The sequence below is a fragment of the Erpetoichthys calabaricus genome, chromosome 5 (assembly GCF_900747795.2).
Source record: "Erpetoichthys calabaricus chromosome 5, fErpCal1.3, whole genome shotgun sequence".
Taxonomy (NCBI): Eukaryota; Metazoa; Chordata; class Cladistia; order Polypteriformes; family Polypteridae; genus Erpetoichthys; species Erpetoichthys calabaricus.
This window is the reverse complement of record NC_041398.2, coordinates 15,404,638-15,427,559: the sequence shown is the minus strand read 5'-3', so window position 1 is coordinate 15,427,559 and position 22,922 is coordinate 15,404,638. Positions and strand designations below refer to the sequence as shown.

Below are 22,922 nucleotides of genomic sequence, written 5' to 3'. Positions count from 1 at the left end.
GGAAAAAGATCTTCTGGTCAGAGGAGACCAAAATCAAACTACTTGGCCTCAACACCAAACGGTCCACCAATGCAGCTCACCATCCACAACACACCATACCGACAGTAAAGCATGGAGGGGGCAGCATCCTGTTGTGTGGGACCTGGGGCTCTCGTTAAGGTAAAAGGAGAAATGGATGGAGCAAAATACCATCAAATTCTGGAGGAAAACCTGCTACCCTCTGCCAGAAAGTTGAAGATGGGCAGAATGTTCACCTTTTAACACAACAACCCGAAGCACACAGCAAAATGGACCACACAGTGGCTGAAGGAGAAGAAAAAAGTGAATGTGCTGGTGTGGCCAATCAGAGCCCAGACCTAAATGACACAAAATCTGTGGAGAGATCTGAAGACAGCAGACCACCAACATCACCAACTTGAACAGTTCAACTGTAAAGAAGAGTGGGGGGCAAATATTGAGTGGGCTTAATCTAGGTGGGCAAAGGTGATAGAGCAGAATCACAAGAGACTCAAGGCTGTCATTAAAGCAAAAGGGGGGGTCAACAAAATGACTGACATTGGGGGGGTCCTTTAGTCATCTCAGTAGGTCTTGTTGTTGATTTTTTATCATTCTTCTGAACTGTAGCTGTAATATCCTTCACTTGGATGTTAGAGGGTGCATTGAGTAAGTAAAGCTGGGAAGAAATATTGGTGTGTGTGTTTTAATTTAAGGCTGTAAGGCAAATATTATGGGAATATTTGAAAGGGGGGGATTCTTTTCTATACCTACTGTATGTATATATTGTGAAGGACAGCCGGGTCCCATGCCCGGCAGGGACGCCCCTGCTGCATCTGTTCCGGGGGAGTCACCATGGGCATCTCAGTACCTCCCCCGGGACGCTTGGTGGCAGCCTCCCTGGTGGACGATGATTCCCCAACCTGGCGCAAGGCTCCATGGGAGATGGAGTCCTCTACAGCCTGGTTGGGGGCTTGGATGGCCGCCAGGGGGAGCTGCATGGACTTTCCAGCCCAGCTGATCGACTTGTCAGCCCCACCCAGAAGGTCAATTAGGAGCAGGTAATCAAGCACCTGGAAAGCTTCCGGGTGGGGTATAAAAAAGGCCAGCCACCACCACTCGGGAGAGCCGGAGTCGGGAGGAGGAGGACTAAGCCTGAGGAGGAGGAGGAGGAGGAGGAGGAGGAGGAGGAGTGGTGGTGGTGGTGGTGGTGGTGGTGGTGCTGAGGTGGATAGAGAGAGTATTTGTGAGTGTATTTGGGACTGTGTTGGGCCTGTGGGACACGGGGAAGGCATGCCCCATGGCTGAAGAAATAATAAAGCGTGTTTTATAAGTACGTGCCTCTGCCTGAGTCTGTGCCGGGTCGGGCGATATAGCGCCTTTTACAATATGTAATAAACATTTCACTTTTTTGGAGCGTCCAGCTCTCTCTCTCTCTTTTTTTTTTTTTAAGTTGATCGTCTGTCTTGGTCTGATTTTTCTCTTTGTGTTTTTTCCTGAAAGGTGCCTCCTCCTTTTACTGTCGTTGTATTTTTCTCTTTGTGATTTGTCTTTTATTTCACTTTTCCTTGTAGAGGTGAAGCATCCTCCACTTTTGAATATTTGTTACATATTGCCTGAAGCTGCTCAACAGGTGCAACCAGAAATGAAAGCTGACTACTTGACACTTGTGATTTGTCAGCCTGATTGTTTAGCAGACATACCGCTGATGAAGAGGCCGCTCTCTCTCAGGACAGGGATTTTGGTTGATTAAAGCAGGCCTGACCCATCACTTTCAGGCAGAGGCTGTGAATGATTAGCGCAGATGCACAGTGCACAGATAAGGGCAAAAAAAAGTGCTATGTGGGCCTTAGAAGAGCACAGTCCAGAGATAACAAGGCTCAGATGGTAGTTATCCATGGCAAGTTTCATAATAAGTGCACTGAATATGCAAAACGTGGGGGTGTTTAAAACAGTGCAGGACCATCTAGAAGCCAAAATCCGCCTGCAAGTAGTGTGTCGCCTGCACTGCGCCGAATCAGACTTACAATCATCAGCATTCCCCACTCAACAACTGCAAAATGATCGTACTGCTCCAGTGGCTTGTGTATAAATGATTACATTGCAAATTGGGAGTGAAAGCTGCATTTTAAAGCAGGTTAAAAATATATATTGTGACAGATAGGGGGCACTATCGCTCCCTTGAACCCTCGGACAATACGTCAGATACCAGGTAAAATCCAAAATATTGAATTTATTATATATGATACGTGCACAAAGCACCCTCCTCTCCACAATACTCATCCAATAACAATAATCAAACACTAATCAATAATCCTCCACACTCCCAGACACGTTGCCACCCTTCCACCCAGCTCACCTCGACGTCTGGGATCTCCCCTGGTCCTTTTATAGTCCTTGACCCGGAAGTGTTTCGCTCTCTCGGTCCATGTGACTAGGAACACTTCTGGGTCAGATAAAAACTCTTCTTTTTCATCCCAGAAGCACATCATTCCTCCTGTCTCTTTGACTAAAACGTACTTCCGAGTTATAGGGCACACATGAGTCTCTGGGCCTCCCTGCCGCGTCCTCTGTTGGCCCCCATGGTATCCAGCAGGGCTGTAGATAAAAACTCCATAGTCCAGGGTTCCCTGCTGGCCTTCGGGGCACCTCCATGCTGCAGGGAGAGCTCCACCTGGCGGCCTGGAGATATTGGCCAGGATGAATGACCGGCCATATATCACAGTACTTTCCCCCCCAAGCGAAAAATCATGATTCAGAGCGGCCTGCCCCGAGTAGGGATGACTTCCTCCAGCAGGAGTTTCCGGTCGGACCTTGGCTAATCCTTCCCTGGAGAACCTAGGGGGAATATTAATCCAATGAGCCATCTGGTCCCCTGTTCTCCAAGAACAAAATCGCCAAATGTGGCCCGACCTTCGGCATCCATAGCACTGCCTCCGTCCTCCTGCTACTCTCCCTCTGCGGAACTGAAAACATTCAGGAACTGCTGGCTCCGACCCTTTTCCCGCTGAGGAGGATTCCACCGCTGCCCTTGAGCTCTCAGCTCCCTTTTCTATTTTGTTAGGAGACCCCCGTTTTATTTTTGGGATCTCCTGCTTACACTGGGGCTTTCCCACAGTCTGAGTCTCTCTATTTTTTAAAGAGAGCCCCTTTACTGTTTGCACCCCTCTAGATTTATTTAGAATACGGGTCGGGGTCTTCAGGATCGCATCGGTCCATGAGACAGCACCATCCAGTTGCCCTGGCTCGATCGAGCCTTCCCCTGACTGCTCTGTCACCATTCCTCTCTCTTTTGTAGGGCTTGCAATGATTTGGCACCCGCTACTTATTAAACGCTGGCCCAGATCACACTGCGTCCCTTTCTGCTGTACGGTACCGGCATTACTCACCTGTACCACCAAATCATATAAAAAGGGACACTCACGACCCATCCGCCGCAGGTATTCGTCCACCTTCTTTATCAGCACTTTGGCCGTCGCTCCCAGGTCTCTGACTATTTTCTTTATAGCTTCCAGCATCTGCAAAACACCTCGTACGGGCTCGATCAGTTTTTCGAGGTCCCGCACGTCTACAAAATTTAATTCTACCAGAGGCAGGCTCACTTCCTCATTCTCCTTACCTACCGGCCAGGAGCCAATGAGCACGTCCGCTGTTGGCACGTGCTCTGACAGAACTCGCGGAGGCTTCTGGGAATTGGAGTTCTTAATCAAGGACCGGGCCACCATCTTTGGCTGACTGCGATCCGCCTGAATTAATTTGTCGGCGGCTCGATCAGCCATTTCCCGGTTCTCTTTACCTTTTCGTGGGGTGAGCGGTGCTTCACTCACCTAGCCCTTGGAAAGTCCAAGTCCGTAGATTTGTCAGCGAAGTTGCAAACAGCAGGACGCAGACCTTCTCCTTCCCACATTGCATTGACTAGGAACACTTCCGGGTCAGATAAAAACTCTTCTTTTTCACATCATTCCTCCTGTTCCTGTGACAAAGACGTACTTCCGGGTTATAGGGCATGTATGAGTCTCTGGGCCTCCCTGCAGTGTCCTCTGTTGGCCCCCATGGTATCCAGCAGGGCTGTGGATAAAAACTCCATTGTCCAGGATTCCCTGCTGGCCTTCAGGGCACCTCCATGCTGCAGGGAGAGCTCCACCTAGAGGCATGGGGGTATTGGCCGTGATAAACGGCAGGCCATATATCACTATATATATATATATATATATATATATATATATATATATATATATATATATATATATATATATATATATATACATATATATATATATATATATATATATATACTGTGAGGGATGGCTGGGAGCCTTACCTGTCTGGGACACTCTCATCTGGGAAGGACTGTGGGAGATAGCATGAACAGGGCATTTTCTCCTTCAGACTGCTAGATGGCAGCCCCCCCTGGGTTGCAGCAGTGCCACAGATTCCCACAGGGCATCATGGGAACTGGAGTTCTTCGACTCAGCCCTGTTAGGTTCCATGGGTGCCATGGGTGCCATCAGGGGAGGCTGCAGGGACTGGTGAGCCCTTCTTTGTCGGGCTCCCGCCTCACCCAGGAGTCATTCTGGGTGTAACCTAAAAGGAGCTGCCAGCCACAACTCTGGGAGCCGGAAGTGGGAGGAAATGGACAAAGATTTCAGGAGGAGCGGAGGAGGCAGACAGACAGTGAGAGAGAGAGTGTGGATGACGGAGAGATGAGAGAAGTACAGCACTTTGCAGTGTGCTATATTGAAATGTAATTGTGATTGTGGCGTGGGGAATACTTGTTGTGGAAGAGTTTCCCACAATAAAAGCTCTTTTTTTTACTTAATACTTGTGTCTGAGCCTGATTGTGTTGGATGTTTGGGGAGCTGCAGCACCCCAACTTTCACAAGTGGTGCAGTCAGCAGGATTCCTAGCCACCTGTTTTTGTAAAGTCTTGGCTAAACACACTGCAGCACATACAGGCTCATTGAAGAACCACTCCCATCCATAATAGGAAGGAAGAGGAACAGGCAGGCCATGAAGACAGCGGGGGGGGGTTGCAGGTGTACGTTGTCTTCGTGGGCAAGCAAGCCATCTCAAGGCCTCCAGACAATGGGGTCCAGAAGGAGGTATGTGCTAGACCTGGGGATGAAAACCCCTGGGAATGATTCACATATGTCCTGTACTTACAGTATACTTCCTACAAGGAAAATACCAGAATGCCCATCTGTCACCGAAGCATGGCGTCAAACAAGATGACGAATGTGCAAGCTCAGATGACTTAGACAACTTGAGCAATGAAGACCTAGCCTTGCTATTCGCCAAGGATGGTCATGAGGTCCACCCCAAATAGTTACGGTACAGCCAAAGCATATGGTGACACTTGGACTGCCTGGATCCTCTCCCGATGGATGGGAATCTGCAGTAGAGGCAGGGTGAGGTGAGCAATGGGCACATTTGCTCCCAAGAAGGTAAGGAGTCACTGGAGGCGTGTGGGGTTCCCACCAATAAATTGATGTGGGTGGGGCCCAGTGGGCAAGTAGCCAGTCAGTCCCCGGGATTCTAAATCCCGTCAGCTGCCAGGGTACCCAGCCAAGCATGCTCAGGAGGTTTTGCATGCTTTCTGACTCATGGTCAGCACACAGAATTGCTTGAGCCAGCCGCCGACTGAAATCACTCACTCTGCTTAGGATGTATGGCAGCTGGAAAGGGTCCTCCAGCCTGAATGATTCTTATTACAGACAATCGAGCTCCTGAGAGAGATCAGCGAAGGAATAGAGAAGATGGCCAATGTGCCACTGGAATGGATGGTGTGGGACTCTCCATCCAGGTAAATTCTGAGTGTATTCTGTACCCAACATGAAAAGGGGAAGCAGAGCGAAAGGACTCCGAATGTTATGTCTGAAGAATGTTGAATAGCTGACGGTGGACAGAGGCGTGAAGACCGATTGCCCAGTTATAGAGCCTCCTGTCAGGGACACCTTGAGGGATAAGCTCACAGTGGGGGAGAAACATATCGTGAATATCGGCAGAGTTTCTTTGCCGCCTTTGTCGATTTTCATAAAGCGTTTGACTCAGTTGGTCGAGCTGCCCTGTGGGACCTCCTGAGACTTCATGGGATCCCCTCCAAGTTGTCTGGATATCATGGCCGGCCCTTGCCTGGCTGGGATGCCTCGACAGTGGAAGGACCAGAGCTGTACCTCCCCAATTGGAGCAATAGATGGCAGCCCCCCTGGGTTGCAGCCGTGCCCCGGACACCCACAGGGCCCCATGGGAGTTGGAGTTTGGTGCAGCCCTGTTGAATTCCGTAGGCACCGCCAGGGGGTGCTGCAGGTTGAGCCCTTGAGTGAGGCTCTGACTGATCAGGGGTCTCGAGAGACTGAGTGAGGAGTCTGAGTGTCTGGCCTTGTGAGGGTCCTGATAAAAACCAAAGAGCCAGGCCTTTAATGAGCTTTTGAGAGAGTGTCGACCTCGTCGAGAGGTTTACTTACCTGGGCAGTGACAGTCATGTGACTCTGGTGACTCTTCCTATGAAGTCAGTAGATGGACTGGGACAGCATGAGGGGGTCAGGAGGTCACTTTAAAGGGGGTGTGTGGTTAGGGGATGCCTCACCCTAAAAGGCTCAGCTGAAGGAGGGGCCATGTGAAAGACAGCTAGAAGCCTTACCTGGATGTTGCCAACCTGGAAGGACATGGGAAGATAGCTTGCAGATGGCATTGTCTCCCCCCAGACTGCTAGATGGCATCCTTCCCCACCACCAGCCCCCACAGGTCATGATGGGAAATGGAATTCTTCAGCTCAGCCCCGTTGGGTTCTATGGGTGCTACCAGGGGGTTGGTTCTGTGGTGATTGGTGAGCCCTTCTTTTTCAGGCTCCCACCTCAGCGCTTCTGAACTACAGCTTCAGGACCCTTGGTATAACATTAAAGGAGCGGCCTACCACGATTCAGGGCGCCAGAGTCAGTACATGCAGTACACTCCTTCATTCTTTTCGTTTATGCGTTGGTTACTAATGCAGCCTTTGTCGATTTTCATAAAGCGTTCGACTCAGTTGATTGAGCTGTGGCCCTGTGGGACATCCTGAAGGTTTGTGGGATCCCCTCGAGCGGCCTGTACACTGGTACTGTGAGTTTTGTGCAGACTGGAGGCAGACCCTCTGTGTTTTTCCCAGTTGATTCTGGGGTCTGTCAGTGGTGTGTTCTGCTCCTACTCTGTTCAATGCTTGTATGGACTGGGTGTTGGGGAGGGTCATGGGGTCCAGCGGCTGGGGGGCATCTGTTGGTAAAGAAAGATTCAATGATCTTGACTTTGCTGACGATGCTGCGATCTTCACAGAGTCAATGGAGGCTCTGATCGGGGGTCTCGAGAGACTGAGTGAGGGGTCTGAGTGTCTGGGCTTGTGAGGGTCCTGATAAAAACAAACAGCCAGGCCTTTAATGACCTCTTGGGCACGGCCATCAGCAGGGTGTCTGTCTGTGGAGAGAGAGTGTCAACCTTGTTGAGAGGTTTACTGACCTCAGTAGTGACATTCATGTGACTCTGGTGACTCTTCCTATGAAGTCAGTAGATGGATTGGGAGAGCATGAGGGGGTCATGAGGTCACTTTAAAGGGGTGTGTGGCACTCCTGATACCTGCAAAAGGATGAACATCCAAGTGTTTAGAGTCCTGGTGCTTCCTAGTTGTGAGACATGGACGCTATCCAGTGACCTGAGATGAAGACTCGACTCCTTCAGTACTGTCTCTGTGGGTCCCGCTGGTTTGACTTTGTGTTGCTCACAGAGACCTGAATGAGGCAAATGACCTGCAGTGTGAGGGGGCATCAGTTATGGCACTACGGCCATGTGGCGTGATTACCCGAGGTCAGATGAGAGAGACCGGCTTGTCAGTACCGATGTCCAGACAGTCCAGCCTCCCACCAAACCAGCAGTGGTCACGCACAATGTGAAAGGGGTGCAGACAGTGTGAGGTTTCTCTTCATCTCATGGTGATATCCAGACTACTGCTGTGCCCAAGAGCAGAAAGGAGACCCATAAGAGAAAGATTGGATCACCTAACATTGTGGTGTGTGAGCTCGAGCACACACATGTGTCAGATGGGATGAGCCAACATTGGCTGAGCGGGAGGGGAGGCAAGGATTCCTCTTGTACATTTGGACTCACCAGTCACAGGCTCCAAGAAGGAGGTGATGGTGCTATCAGTGCTGTCGGCTAGGGCAGCGCAGTGTCTCCCTGTGACCTTGCTCGTTTGATATTTCAGGATGATGCCATGGACTAGTCAATGCTGACAGCCCCCTGGGAGAAGGACAGCCCTCACAGTATGGGATGCCTCACCCTAAAAGGCTCAGCTGAAGGAGGGGCCATGTGAAAGGCAGCCAGGAGCCTTACCTGGATGTCCCCAACCTGGAAGGACATGGGAAGATAGCTGGCAGATGGCATTGTCTCTCCCCAGACTGCTAGATGGCATCCTTCCCCACCACCAGCTCACACAGGTCATGATGGGAAATGGATTCTTCAGCTCAGCATTAAACATTAAAGGAGCGGCCTACCACGATTCAGGGCGCCAGAGTCGGAAGGAGGTGGAAAAAGCTTGGTGGAGGAGTGGAAGAGGCAGAGAGAAAGATAAAGAAAGAGAATGATGGAGAGATGAGAGAAGTACGTAGCATTGCTGTGTCCCAAATTGTACTGTGATTGTGGCTGTGGTGTGGGAAACGCTTGAGTGGAAGTGTTAACTCACAATAAAAGCTCTTTTTACTTAATACTTGTGTCTGAGCCTGTGTGCCGGATGTTTGGGGAGCTGCAGTGCCCCTGGATCTCACAAGTGGTGTAGTCGGCAGGATTCCTGGCTGTCTGCTGGCAGGAACCCGTTTTTAAAAAGTCTTTTGGCTAAACACACTGCAGCATGTACAGACTCACTGGGGCACCACTTCTGTCCACAATGGGAAGGAAAAGGAACAGGCAGACCATGAAGGTGTCTGGAGAGCTGCAGCGCCCATATATATATATATATATATATAGGGTGGTCCAGATCAAACTATGCAACTTTTTATGCAATGCAGGAAAACAAAACAAGACAAAAGAATTGTTCGAAATATCTTGCCATAAATGAATTCAGGGCAGGTGCTGCCATCTATCAGCAACAAAAATAATTTTTTGTGAATTCTCTATGTAATAAACTTATAGTTATAGCGTAATGAAAATTGCATAATTAGATCTGGACCACCCTGTATGTATATATATATATATATATATATATATATATATATATATATATATATATATATATATATACTAGACATTAATCCCGTTACAATAATGGGCGCTTGAACAGTAGTGCATTCTCTTTGATAATTTTTTTTACGCTCATTTTCCTGTTCCTCTATAGATCTATTTGCTCTTCTGAGTCTTTCTCTTTTAGCGTTTTTCTGACACTCATTTTGTTTTTCTTCTTTTTTGGGTGGCATGTTGTTAGTAAGGTGGCATGGTGGCACAGTGGTAGCACTGCTGCCTCGTAGTTAGGAGACCCAGGTCCTCCCTGCGTGGAGTTTGCATGTTCTCCCTGTGTCTGCGTGGGTTTCCTCCCACAGTTCAAAGACATGCAGGTTAGGTCGATTGGTGATTCTAAATTGGCCCTAGTGCATGCTTGGTGTGTTTGTGTGTGTCCTGCGGTGGGTTGGCGCCCTGCCCGGGATTGGCTCCCTGCCTTGTGCCCTGTGTTGGCTGGGATTGGCTCCAGCAGACCCCCGTGACCCTGTGTTCGGATTCAGCAGGTTGGAAAATGGATGGATGGATGGATATATTGTCGCAGGTGGCCAAGATTATTACCTGGCCGGGATGCCAGAAAGGACCGGAAGGTGGAGGGAATAGCTTCCGGGCCATGAGGGCACAACCGCCATGGAGCAGGAGAGGACCATGGGAAAGGATAAAGACCTGTCGGACTTGTTGGGACCCGTGGCCACCGCCTGGGGGCGCTTTACACCTCGTGGGACCCGGATATTGTTACTTCCGCCACACTCGGCAAGATGGTGGAGGAATCTGCCAGGGACACCCGGAGTGTTTCCGGGGCAAAGGGCAGCACTTCCGTCACACACATCCTGGCAGGAATAAAAGGGGCCGCCTCCTTACAGTCAGTGAGCCAGAGTCGGGAGTGGGAGTAGGACGAAGCTCCCTGGAGGAGGATAGAGGTGGCAAAGGACTGAGAAAGAGAAATATTGGGGTGATTATTGCTGAGTGCATTGTGTGGAGTGTTGAAACTGTGTTTATTAATGGAAAATAAACATGTGTGTTTTATAAAGATGTGGTCTCCGACTGGTGGTGTCCGGGCAACTATCACAATATATATATATATTTTATATTATGTACATATATGTATTATATATAATACATATATGTACATAATATATATATTTCCACCATGGTTACTAAAGGGGTATATATACAGGTTCTTGAACATTTCTGTGAAGAACACAATCCCAGGGATCATGCTCCCCCTGCTGGAGACAACTTGGGGCTGCAGCAATAAAATCCAAAGTGAGAAAGTACAAAATAAAACACTCCCAAATATGGCCTGGTCCAACACGATGGTGGTTTCTGGTCAAGGGAGGTCCACATTCTGGAACCCAACAGACAGGGACGACCCTTCCAAACAACAGGGAGGTCTTGCCAATCTGAAGGTGGTCCACAACACAGAGACCACAGGCTATTAGACAGTGTTATGAACAAGGAACAACAGGGTGTGGGTGGTGTAACTGGGAGAGCTGGGGGAACAGGTACTGAGTCCAAGGGTCAATTACTTTGTCACATTAAACACTTTTGTTTAATAAAAACCTGTTGTGAAATTGCCCTTCCAATAACAGCCAAGACCACCGCTGTAATGCTTCCAAAGGACATTGTTATTAATGACAGCGGGCCTGAGGGAGCCCTGCCATGTGAACAGCTCTGCTCAGTGTGACAAGTCTGAAAAAAGATGGAAGTGCTGGAGGTGATGGTGAGCTGAAAGTGAAATGACAGAGCTGTGAAAGACATCAGTGTGCACCAATCAGCACTCAGAGGAGAGTACAGTCCATAATACACTTACAGTCACAGCCAAAAATATCAAGAGAGTCCAGTAGCAGATGAAGTTGGTTTTCATTTTTCTTCCTGTTCCCTTGGGAGTTTTCTTTTTATAATTAAAATGGCTGCTCTGCACACCGGTTTACGTGCCTCCATTTTTGGCCGGTTACCCTGCCTCGGCTCCTGCGGCCACACAGACGTCCTTCATCAGTATGGCATGAAGTAATGCCAGGATGTCGGTATTAATGTGAATGACAGGCCTCCTCACCCAGGTCAAAACTGTCAACAACATTTGTATCCGTGGCATGCCTCGATACCATTACTGTAACCATATGCTCCTGAAGCTTTCTCACCTTCCCCACAGATAAGTGCTCTCTTTTTATAACTAACCTACACAAAGATCAAAACTGCTCTTGTTAGTTATTAGTCTCATAAAGTCCTGTGATACAGACTATCATACCCAGTGAACGTTTTGAGATCTTCAACCAAACCCTTATATTCAAAACAGGGACACAACGTACATACATACATACAAAAACAAATAAATAACACAAGTTACTGATCCTTCTCATTACTTTATTAAACAAAACTGTATAATGTGACAAAGTAATTGCCCCCTGGACTCAGTATCTGTTCCCCCAGCTCTCCCAGTTACACCACCCACACCCCACTCTTCCCTGTTCATAACACTGTATCCATGACAGCACACCCAAACACACCCAAATAGAGAGTGCTGTGACAAAGTATTTGATGCCATCTGATTTTTCATATTACATTCTTTTTCTCAGTGAAACATTCTCGGACCATCAATCAATCTGTAATATGCAATAGAAGGAACACAACACAAACACATAGCACAAGTTATTGACCCTTATTTTGTTAAATTAAAATGATGCAGTGTTTATTGTAAAATAATAATAATAATAATATTCCCCCTGTAGTCCACACCTGTTCCCCCAGCTCTCCCAGTTACACCCACACCCCGTTGTTCCCATCTCACAATATGGTGGCCCACTCATCCTCACAGAACTGCTTCAACTCACTGACAATTTTTGGATTTTCAGACATGAAATAGCCACTCTTTGTTCTGTCGCAGCATCTCACTGGGGGTTAGGCTGACCATTCAGAAATTCCAATTGCCTTTTCTTCACCTCTATTTGTGGATTTTTGCATGTTTTTTTGATTGTTGTCTTCATACATAAGACAAATGTACTTCAGTAGCCTGCTTTTGACTTGGTGGTCTGACTTCACCTTGAATAATAATCAATCCTATGATACACAGCTGAATTCAAGGATCCTTCAGTGGTGGCAAATCTTTCAGATCCCTTATCCAAGTTGACGACACAACCATTTGACAGTTGCAATGAGGTTCTTACTGTAAAATGTATAACTTTTTAGTGCTATAAGGGGATTTTTGTTGGCCCACTTTGGCTTGTTTGTCATAGTGTACTTTTCATGATCTTTGACCATCATGCAAGCACTCGTAAATGAGCTGATTCAGAGGAACATGAGGGGAGGGGCACAGATGTAAAATGGTCAAAGGTAAATTATTATTATAAAATATTAGCTGGTGTTTTATAATGCACGGTATTGAGAATTTTTGTGACTGCGCTGATCTGTGGGAAACTCTTCCCACATTTAGAACAATAAAATGGCTTTACCCAAGTATGACCGCTTGTATGGTTAGTAAGCCACTGTTGTCAGAAAAGCGTTTGCCACATTCAGGACAGCAATGATTTCTCTCTATCTCTCTCTCTCTAGTGTGGATTCTCAAGTAGCTGAGAAAGGCTTCTCATTTGTGAGCATCGATTGTCACATTCTGGACTGCCGTGATGATTTGCTTGAGGGTTAGTTTCTATACAAAGGGTTATTTTTGATCATAGTCTAGACATAAATTAGCATCAGATGCTAGTTGTAGCAATTTATGGTGTTCCTATTCTCTGAAATTTGCCAGGAGGGTTTGGCTCAGTACCTACTTTATTTCCAATATGACTAATGTTATGATTCATAGGTGAGGAAAGGAATTTGCAAGCACATCTCCATGAGCTTAGAGTTTTGTTTTGACAGATCCTGTTGATTTCAACACTACTGGGAAACTTTTAGTGGTTTTATTCCACATTTGACACATTTCTGTTTGCAATTCTTTTTTTTTATTTTTACCTGTTCAGTGTAAATTCTCATGTGGCTATTAAGGCTGACATTATTTGAGAAAACCTTCCGACACTCTTAACAGCTGTGAGCGCTCTCACCAGTATGATTTTTTTTCGTGACTACATAGGTCACTGCTCTCTGAAAATCGTTTTCTCATTAGGCATGACAATAAGGAATTCGGTTCAATTTAGTTTATTTTGGTCAAAAGCTCTTCACTGGGTTCAGGCAAAGAGCACTGTGACAAGATCACAGGTAAAATGCAAATACAAACTTCAATGATTACATAAAGACATGGATTTGTTGAAAAATCACAGAAAAACAAAGTAAGCAAGATATAAATAGAACCTAACAGCATCTGTCCATTAAGTCATTGTTGAGCTATGGAAATAAAAACGTACAGCTGTCCTGAACCGAGTTTCTGCTCAACATGAATTCTCATAGATTGGTGAGGTGCACCTTTCTGTGAGAATCTTTTCCCCACATCCACAACAGCAATGCTTCTCTCAGGGTGAATTTCTCCAGATGTGTTTTGTGCTTTATTCTGGGCATGTCTGTTGCAGTACTATAAATGTCATTCCTGTAAATTTGCAGCAACGTACATGTTGTACACATTCAATGCACAAGTAAATTACCTGTAATGAGAAATTCTTCTTACAGTTTGTACAGAGTGATGATCATAGGTAGAAAGGCAAGAAATTCTGGAGGTTTCTTTTGATGAGATCTGTTAACCTCAGCCGAGTTTCTGTTGGTTTATTCCACAGCTACCTCAACTCCAATTCTTTTTTTTTCTCTAGAGTGAATGTTTGAGTGGCTGTTAAGGCTTCGCTTTTGTGAATACCTTTTACCACATTCAGGACAGCAATATGGCTTCTCTCCAGTATGAATTCGTTTGTGCTGCCGAAAAGCGCTATGGCCAGAGAATCGTTTGCCACATTCAGAACAGCAATAGGGTTTTTCTCCAGTGTGAACTCTTGTGTGGCTCTGAAGAGCGCTACAGTCAGAGAATTGTTTGCCGCATTCGGAACAGCTGTATGGCTTTTCACCAGTATGAATTCGTGTGTGCCTCTGAAGAGCACTACTTTCAGAGAATTGCTTGCCACATTCTGAACAGTTATATGGTTTTTCTCCAGTGTGGACTCTTGTGTGGTTCTGAAGATGGCTACTGTCAATGAATTGTTTGCCGCATTCTGAACAGCTATATGGCTTTTCTCCAGTGTGAATTCTTGAGTGCCTCTGAAGCTGACTACTGTTAATGAATTGCTTCCCACATTCAGAGCAGGAATACGGTTTTTCTCCAGTGTGGATTCTTGAGTGGGTCCGGAAATCACCTAATAGTGAGAACCGTTTCCCACATTTTTGACATGAATGGGGTTTCTCTCCGGTGTGAATTCTCATATGCCTGTTAAGACTCTGGTTGTCTGGGAAACATTTACCACAATCAGAACAGCTGTACGGTTTTTCTCCAGTGTGAATTCGTGTGTGTCTCTGGAGATGGCTTGTTTGTGAGAATCGTTTTCCACATTGTAAACAACAGTGGGGTTTCACTCCAGTGTGAATTTTCATATGCCTTCGTAGGCTGCTTTCTTGTATGAACTGTTTGCCACATTCACTACAATGATAAGCCTTCTCTCCACTGTGAATTCTTAAGTGGTTATGAAAATTACTTAAAAATGAGAATCCTTTACCACATTCAGAACAACAATGAGGTTTTTTTCCACTATGCATTTTTGTATGATTTTGAAGACTTCTTTTCTGAAAGAATCTTTTGCCACATTCGGCACAGCTGAAAGACTTATCTCCAGTACAAACACGTGTTTGCTTCTGAAAAACACGGTTACTGAGTAGTTGTTTACCACACTCCGACCAGCAAGGGGGGATTTCTCCATTGTGAGCCCTTTTATGTCCAGGAAGACTTTTGCTGTGTGAAAATAGTTCAACATGTTCAGAACGGCCAGATAGCTTCTGAATTGTTTGGACTGACCCATCTTTACAGTCAGATTTGGATTTAGAAGATTTTCCACACTCTTGGCTAGCATGTAAAGCCTCTTTATCTGAGTTTTGAACTGCTCGCTCTTCGGTGTTCATGGCTTCTCTCTTTGTTTGCTCAGCAGTAAGAGAACTACACTCAAAAGAGGCTGCTGTCAAATTCTCCGATCCTCTTGTTGATTTCTGCATCTTCTCCTTGTACTGTTTGCATTGCAGTCTACATTGAGGGGGCATCTGAGCAAATGAAGATAGTGGGAAGCTGCAGTTCTCATGTAAATCTGCAATAATACAAATCGTTCAGTTAAATGTTTTTAAATAAAGAAACTATGACAAGAGATGAGCAGCACACTAGCAGGTGTCACTGCCTCACAATGAGGCTCCAGTCGTAGTCAGGTCACTGTGTGTGGACATTGCATGTTCTCCATCTTCCTCTTATATCCCACAAATGCGTCTGCTGTGTGTATCTGTGTCTGGTGTGGCTGAGTGTGTGAAACTGTGCGCACCCTAAAGTGGACTGGCATCCCTTCTCTCACGTGGATGGCAGTGTGATGTACTGGTTAAGGCTTTGGACTTCAAATCTTGAAGTTGTAGGTTCAGGTCCCACTGATGACACTGTGCAGAAATAAGCAAGTCACTTCACCTACCATGGCCCAAATCAGAAAATATCAAAAGAAATGGAACCAATTGTATCTCAGATTTGTAAGTCGCCTTGGATAAAGGCATCAATTAAATAAGTAGATAGTAAATAATATCTGCCTTACTTCAAAGCTACCCACAATTCCAGGTTAAGAAAAGGGATTGTTAGAATGGAGCTGGTGAAGCGGGTGTGTCACGTGAAATCAGGTAAACTCAAGTTGAAGCCCCTCTGTTTCCAGTGGTCTGTATTGCGCACCCCCCCCCCCCCCCCCTCGTTAGTTTTGCTGCTCTTATTAAGTCTCATTTTCTTGTTCCTCCTCCCATTTCTATTGTGCTGTCCTTCCTTATCTTGAACAGGACCTCCTGGGGCTGATGGGATAGGCTCTGGTCTGCTAGACTTGATTCAGCACATTTGAATATTATGGTATGTCACATATGTATTAGAGCCCCAGGTACCACACCGAATCACTGAACTGTCCTCACACATGCTTTATGTGCTTATGACATAAAGAGGACTGTAAGGAAGGGCTGTGACCTGAACACAAGTTTGATGGATGCACAACTTTTCACAATTTAAAAGGAAGAAGATGAAGGAAAATTGGAGGACGAGGAGGAGGAGAAAAACAAAGCTTGCCGAGGAGAGTGGAGGAGAAAGAGAAGAAAAGAGAAAAATAAAGAAGACAAAGAAAGAAAGTAAAGCAAAAGAAGAGTGTGTTTGTGCTTGATGGGACACTGAAACTGTACATAAATCTCATATGTGCTTGAAGAAGAAGAAGAGGAAGAAGAAAAAGAGGAAGAGGAGGAGGAGAAAGAAAGCTTGCCGAGGAGAGAGGAGGAGAAAGAAGAAAAGAGAGAAAAGTAAAGAAGAGATAGAAAGAAAGTGCATGTTGGGACACTGAAACTAAAACCTCACGTGTGCTTGAAGAAGAAGAAGATTCTAAAAGATGCATTTGTCACACTGACTGGTGTTGCTGCCTTGTACTGAGGTTTAGCTCCTGCTCTGGCCACTTTGTCTGTGGACTTTGCATGTTCTCACATGTACATTGATTTACTTGGCTGATGCTTTAATCCAAAGTGACTTACAACATTTGAGATCCAATTGGAGCACAGGCGGGTGAAGTGACTTTCTCATGGTGACACAGTGTCATTGGAGGGATTTGAACCCACAACCTTATGGCTTGACATCCACAGCCTTAACCGCTGCACCACACTGCCTGCCACTGCTCTCCTGGGGTCTGTTCACATTCTCCATCTTCCTCTCACATCCCGCAGTTGCGTCTGTTGTGTGAAATTCTGTCTGGTGTGGATGTGTGTGCCAGTGTGCCCAACAGCAGACTGGAATCCATTCTCAGGTTGATGGCAGTGTGGCGTAGTGGTTAAGGCGTTGGACTTTGGGTTCAAATCTGACACCAGTATGTGACACTGTAACTTCACTTGCCTGTGTGCCAACTGGAGAAACAATAGAAATGGAAATAGTTGTTTCTCAGATGTTGTGAGACGCCTTGGATAATGGTGTCATCTAAACAAGCTAATAAAAATAATGTCTACCTTACTTCAAAGTTGACCAAAACTCCAAGTTAAAAAAAAAAGATGGGTGGAATCTGACAAGTGGAGCTGGTGAAGCATTAATCACCATCTGGTGTGCCAGAGTGTGGATGGGGGTGCCAGTGTGCCCTCTAGTGCTCTCTCATCTTGACATCTGCCTCACTTTAAAAGCTGCCTAGAACTCCAGGCTAAGACCATGGATGGGTGCGTTAGAATGGGATCTGACTAGTGAAGCTGATAGTAAGGATGATCTTAATCCACATGAAAGACACCATTTAAGTGCAGGCCCAGTTGTCCCTATTGCTCAAGCCCTCTTTGTTATTTCCACTGCACTCGTCTTCTTCTTGTTGCTCCCCTCATTTCCATCCTCTCAGTCCTTAACAGAACCCTGCGGTGAGTTTGTCGACTTCAGTGATGGACTCAGCCGCAGAGCTTTGTCTTTTTCCATCATAACTGCTGACATTCACATCCACCGTGATACACTGTAGATAATGGAGAGGGGCTGGGTGGGCTGCTGACCTACAACATTTGGAATATGTAAAGTCAATTTGTTTTCATTCATTTGATGAAAATTAAATTCTTTAGATTAGATTAGAAAAACTTTATTAATCCCATTGTGAAATTCAAAAGGACCTAAAGTCAGTCAGTCATTGTCCAACCTGCTATATCCTAACACAGGCTCACGGGGGTCTGCTGGAGCCAATCCAACACAGGGCGCAAGGCAGGATACATAAATGTAAAGAATTATTATTATTAACCAATCCCGGGCAGGGCACCGGCCCACCGCAGGGCACACACACCCACACACCAAGCACACACTAGGGACAATTTAGGATCCTAGGACCTAAAGTGTATCTTTCAAAATTGAACATATAAATGCAAGCACCTGAATTAATGTGGGACAAGGCTGGGACACCTCTTCTGCATATGGTCTGGGGGAACAGGCATGGGCTGTACAATACCTCCCCCGGGATGCTAGATGGCATCCCCCCTGGATGGCAGTGGTGCCTTGGATACCTGCAGGGCCCCATGGGAGATGGAGTTCTCTTCATCCCTGTTGGGGTCCAGGGGGTGCCACAAGGGGGCACAGCAGTGGCTCCTGAGCCAGTGTGGGCAGTTCTTCCGCAACACCTGGAAGTGCAGCTGGAAACAAGCAATCAAGTGACTGGAGCATTTCCAGGTGGCTTATAAAGGGAGCCAGCAACGGGAGAAAGAAAGAAAGAAAGAAAGAAAGAAAGAAAGAAAGAAAGAAAGAAAGAAAGAAAGAAAGAAAGAAAGAAAGAAAGAAAGAAAGAAAGAAAGAAAGAAAGAAAGAACAAATTGTGTTTTGGTGTTGGGACTGTGTTGTTGTGCTTGTGGGAACGGGGAAGACGTTTCCACAAGGGGGGAAAAAAAGAAAATAAAAGCCCTGTGTGCTTTGTCTGTCTGTGTCTGGGCTCGCCTTTACTCTGTCCAGCCTGCAAGCGAGAAGTGGAGTCGGGCTAAGGGCGCCACCTCCGAGGATGCACAAGCAAGGCTGGCATGTTGGCAAAACGAAACCTCCAAACCTCACTCGCTTAGCTGCTTAATACACAAGCGATGTGAGCACACTGGCAAAACAAAGCCTCCTAGGAGAGAAACGCTCAGAGTACAGTGGACCCTTGACTTACGAACTTAATTCGTTTGCGAGGGCTGGTTGTAACTCAAGTTGGTTGTAAGTCAAGACTATTTTTCCCATAAGAAATAATGGAAATACCCATAATGCGTTCCGAACCTCCCACTGCAACACTTACTTAACCTTTTCATAATAAAAAAAGGGTTGTATAATGTGCATAATTTACCAAAACACCAGTAATTTTTCTAATGTACTAACCAAAAAGTTACGTATAAAAAGTGCCTAGCCTACCAGAAACAACAATTTCATACTGTACTCACCATTTAATTTGACATCTTTGGCTTGCAGGAAGGGCGGAGGAGGAGAATGAAATGGAAGGTGGTTATTGTTTGGAAGGAGCCTCCTTATACAAATCTTTTCTTTGTAAAATTGTCGAGATGGTGGATTTCGACATGCTGTACATATTAGCGAGATCGGTCACACGAACGCCACTCTCATATTTCCACACAATTTCCTTCTTCGTTTCGATTGTGATCGCTTTCTTTACCTTCGTTACCTTCGCTTCCTTCCGTAGCAATTATCGAAATAAATTATATAAATCACTGCACTGACCGAAATTACGTCCACAAACACACGTATCTGGGCTCCGACTGACGCTTACAAACGCTCTCGGCTGTTTGTTTACAATTGCGCAAGTGGATACACGTGACCGTATTCGGGTCGTAATGCAAGATGTTGGTCGTAATTCAAAAACAAAAATTTTGGTCGTAAACCAAGTTGTTCGCATGTCAGGGCCGGTCGTATATATCAAGGGTCGACTGTAGTTCCTTTCAATGACCTGACATCTCTGCATTTCAATTTATTTGTCTGATGACTTCAATACTTTCTAGGACCCCGGGCTTTTTTTTTTTTTACAACACAGCTAGTATTACATAACAATCAGTGTAAGGAAAGGGCTGCGAGGTGGGAAACGTTTCAATAAATGTACAATTTTTAGAAATCTCTCTCCGTGTTTGAGAATGAGATACTGTTGACACAAGACCCAAAAATGGAATCCTCCAGTTTGAATGAAACATGACACAGTACTGGAATAAGACAGACGTCTGCCGATTTTGACCACAAATTATCCTGGAATTTTAACTATAATTTATAGACGTAACAATTGTGTGCTTCCTTTGTGCTTTAACTGCTGCATCACTGAGGGAATACATTTTTGTTTTGCACAAGATAATGTTGTTTTCATTTCCTTAAACCCGATCACAATACGGGCATGCAGTGTTCCACAATTAAAACCACAGATTTATAAACAGAAAGTCGCAAACTTTGGCAATTTAGATCGCTTTACAATCCGTTAAACGTCCTCAGTGAATGATTTGTGATATCTGCTATTATTAGATGTCACGTAGCTAAGCAATGGACCTCCATTTAAACTCAATTTAAGAGCATATCTCAGTCTCAGTTCTGCCAACTAAAAAGGGAGATCACAAAAGACTTCAAAAATGTCCTCGTTTTGAACATCTAAGCGCATGACTTACTTGTTCTAACACTCCTAGATGACCGCAGCTCTTCTTCTTTCCCGTTTCCTTCATCGATTTCCTCTTCAGACTCGCATACCTCAGACTTCAACTCTATGAGATTCTGCTGGGTTGCCAGCCGTCCCAAATCAGTGGACCAGAGCTGTGCACTGGAATGAGATTCTGCACAAACACCCTGTCTTAAAATCTTCTTGTGTGCACGCTCTTCCACTGAAAAATTGTCCAGATCCTCCCCTTTAACTTCACCAGTCCCCCCATTCGACAGCGAAATTCTTTCTTCGCACGCCTCTAGTTTCACACCCCATTCCTCTGGGGCACTCCCTTCACAATCCTCTTGTTTAATGCATGCCAGTCGTGGGTCCACGCCATCCTCTGGGGCGGAGGCCATGTTCCCTGTGTGAAACTCTTCCCTACTGCAAAGTGAACGCTCTTCTCTTCTAAGATTTCTTTCTCACGTGGATGATCCCAGGACATTAGGCGCCTCACCACATGGTCATGGAGACTGTGAAAGAGGGTCCCTTTGTCATCTGTCAAGATAAAAGGGACAAAATAAGACATTTCAGATGTAATGTCCGGTTTTACAGAAAAACTACAGGCTATGTTTTAACTCTTTTAGGGAGGATGTCGACTTTTGTCGACAGGAGGGGTTGAAGGCTAATGTAGACAAAAGTCGACATCCAGGGATAGGGGGCGACAATCAGCTGTTAATGGCGACAAATCTCACTGTCACGTCGCAGGCATTCCCTCTGTGCTTGGAGGAATGCTAGACTCGTTGACTCAGCAACTAAACCTTGCGTGTGCGTGAGTTGTGAAATGTAAACAATGGCAAGATGGCACCGACATGTGAAAAGGCAGCGAAGCGAGTGCAGAAAAGAAAACACACGGCAGACGATGTTTTGCGCATTATCGCGGAGTCGGACTCTTGATTTTTCAGAATCAGACTTTATTGGCAGTGATCAGGAGATCGAACAAGAGAGTTAGAAGCTGGCATCAGCTGATCAGACACCAGCCGATGCCGCGCGAGCGGATCTGCTGTCAGTTGAGTGCCTTTGCGCAGCCGATGCATCTACGGCAAGGTTCGCATGGGATAAATACACAGACATTGATCCGTTGAGAGCCGATCTGGCTACCGGAGTTTACAAGATGGCATGGCTTGCTGTTGGACACGACAGATCACCAGCTGCTGTACTTCAGGCTGCTCTCTCCTGATGCTGCTTTTCAGCTACTGTCAGACGAGACAAACAGGTAGGCAGAGATTTTTTTTGAATCGCGGGCTGCGCTTGCATCGCATTCTCGTTTTTCAAAGTGGAAACCCACAACGAAAGACGAGATGAAGCGCGCTGTGGCATTACAAATAGGGATGGGACAGAACTGGTGATATAACTTCAGGGAGCATTGGTCCAAACGTGCTTTGTCCCCTGGTGGCTTAGGTACGTGCTGCTGCAAAGTTTTATTCACTTCTGTAATAAACAGAAGCAAATCCCATGGGGTGAGCCAGGCTATAATGCCATACATAAAGTTCATAAAGTTTCAGAAGATGAAAAGAGGTGACAATACAGTTTTCATGCAGGCAGAAAACTTGGTGGCAGTGGCATGGCACGATGGCAAACGGGTGATTTGTCTCTCTACAGTACACACTAACAATATATGTTAGAAAGTGCAGCAACAGACAATTGAAAAATAGGCACCAAAGCAACACGTATTGTAAGGAGTGCAATGTGGCAATGACTGAAATTGGCTGCTATGAGCGAGATCAGACTTTGCTGTGTAAAATGTATGTGATATGTATGTGAAATCATAGAGTATGCAGGCTCATACAACATGCAAGACAGTAACATTTGTCAAAAGGAAATATTTTTTGTTGATTTGATATGTTAAACAATTGCTTTGTGTTCTTTTTTAAAAAATGTTAGTTTTTGGAAAAATATTCAGCCCTGGGAGAAAAGAAACAAAAAAAAAATTAGTCCTAAAAGAGTTAAAGAGAGACTTGACAGGCTGTGAACCCTCTACGCCAGCTCAAGAAATTCTCAGAAGATTTGATATGAAAACCTGCTTACTATGTAGACAGAGTTGGTACGATGGCTGACCCTGCACTCTGACACCAAGGGGTATGCGAAAAGTCAAGAAGTCCAAATGCGAGAAATTGTATATGGCCAAATAAAGAACAAAAGAATAAAGAATAATAAAGTCCAGGTGATCCATACAATGTCACAAACAGGGTAAGGGGAGAGCGTTTGAACACGTAGGCTTTTTTATTGTGAATCACTTCAAACTGGCAGCACAGGTCTAATAAGGCTGCTCTGCTATTTAAATGAGACTGAAGCCCATCAGAATGTGTCCTCAGCAGAAGCCGCCATCTTCTATAGAGTCGTCCAAGTGCAAGTTCATGTAAAGCAGTGCATCATCTACACATCCTCTTCATGCTTGGTCGACAAACCACAGAATGGTTGTAAGTGTGC

The 22,922-nt window shown here is 45.7% G+C and overlaps 1 protein-coding gene across 1 annotated transcript in view; it reads right to left on the bottom strand.

Moving 5' to 3' along the window:
- LOC114641630 (zinc finger protein 91-like) overlaps positions 1-22,922 on the bottom strand; it is a 79,413-nt gene that overhangs the window by 45,909 nt on the left and 10,582 nt on the right. The window contains exons 3-5 of the mRNA XM_051927751.1: positions 20,464-20,990; positions 13,927-15,431; positions 3,384-3,512 (exon numbers count right to left, since the gene is read on the bottom strand). Of these exons, the coding sequence (XP_051783711.1) occupies positions 3,384-3,512; positions 13,927-15,431; positions 20,464-20,851 (2,022 nt within the window). The 5' untranslated portion in view covers positions 20,852-20,990. The remainder of the gene's footprint in view (positions 1-3,383; positions 3,513-13,926; positions 15,432-20,463; positions 20,991-22,922) is intronic.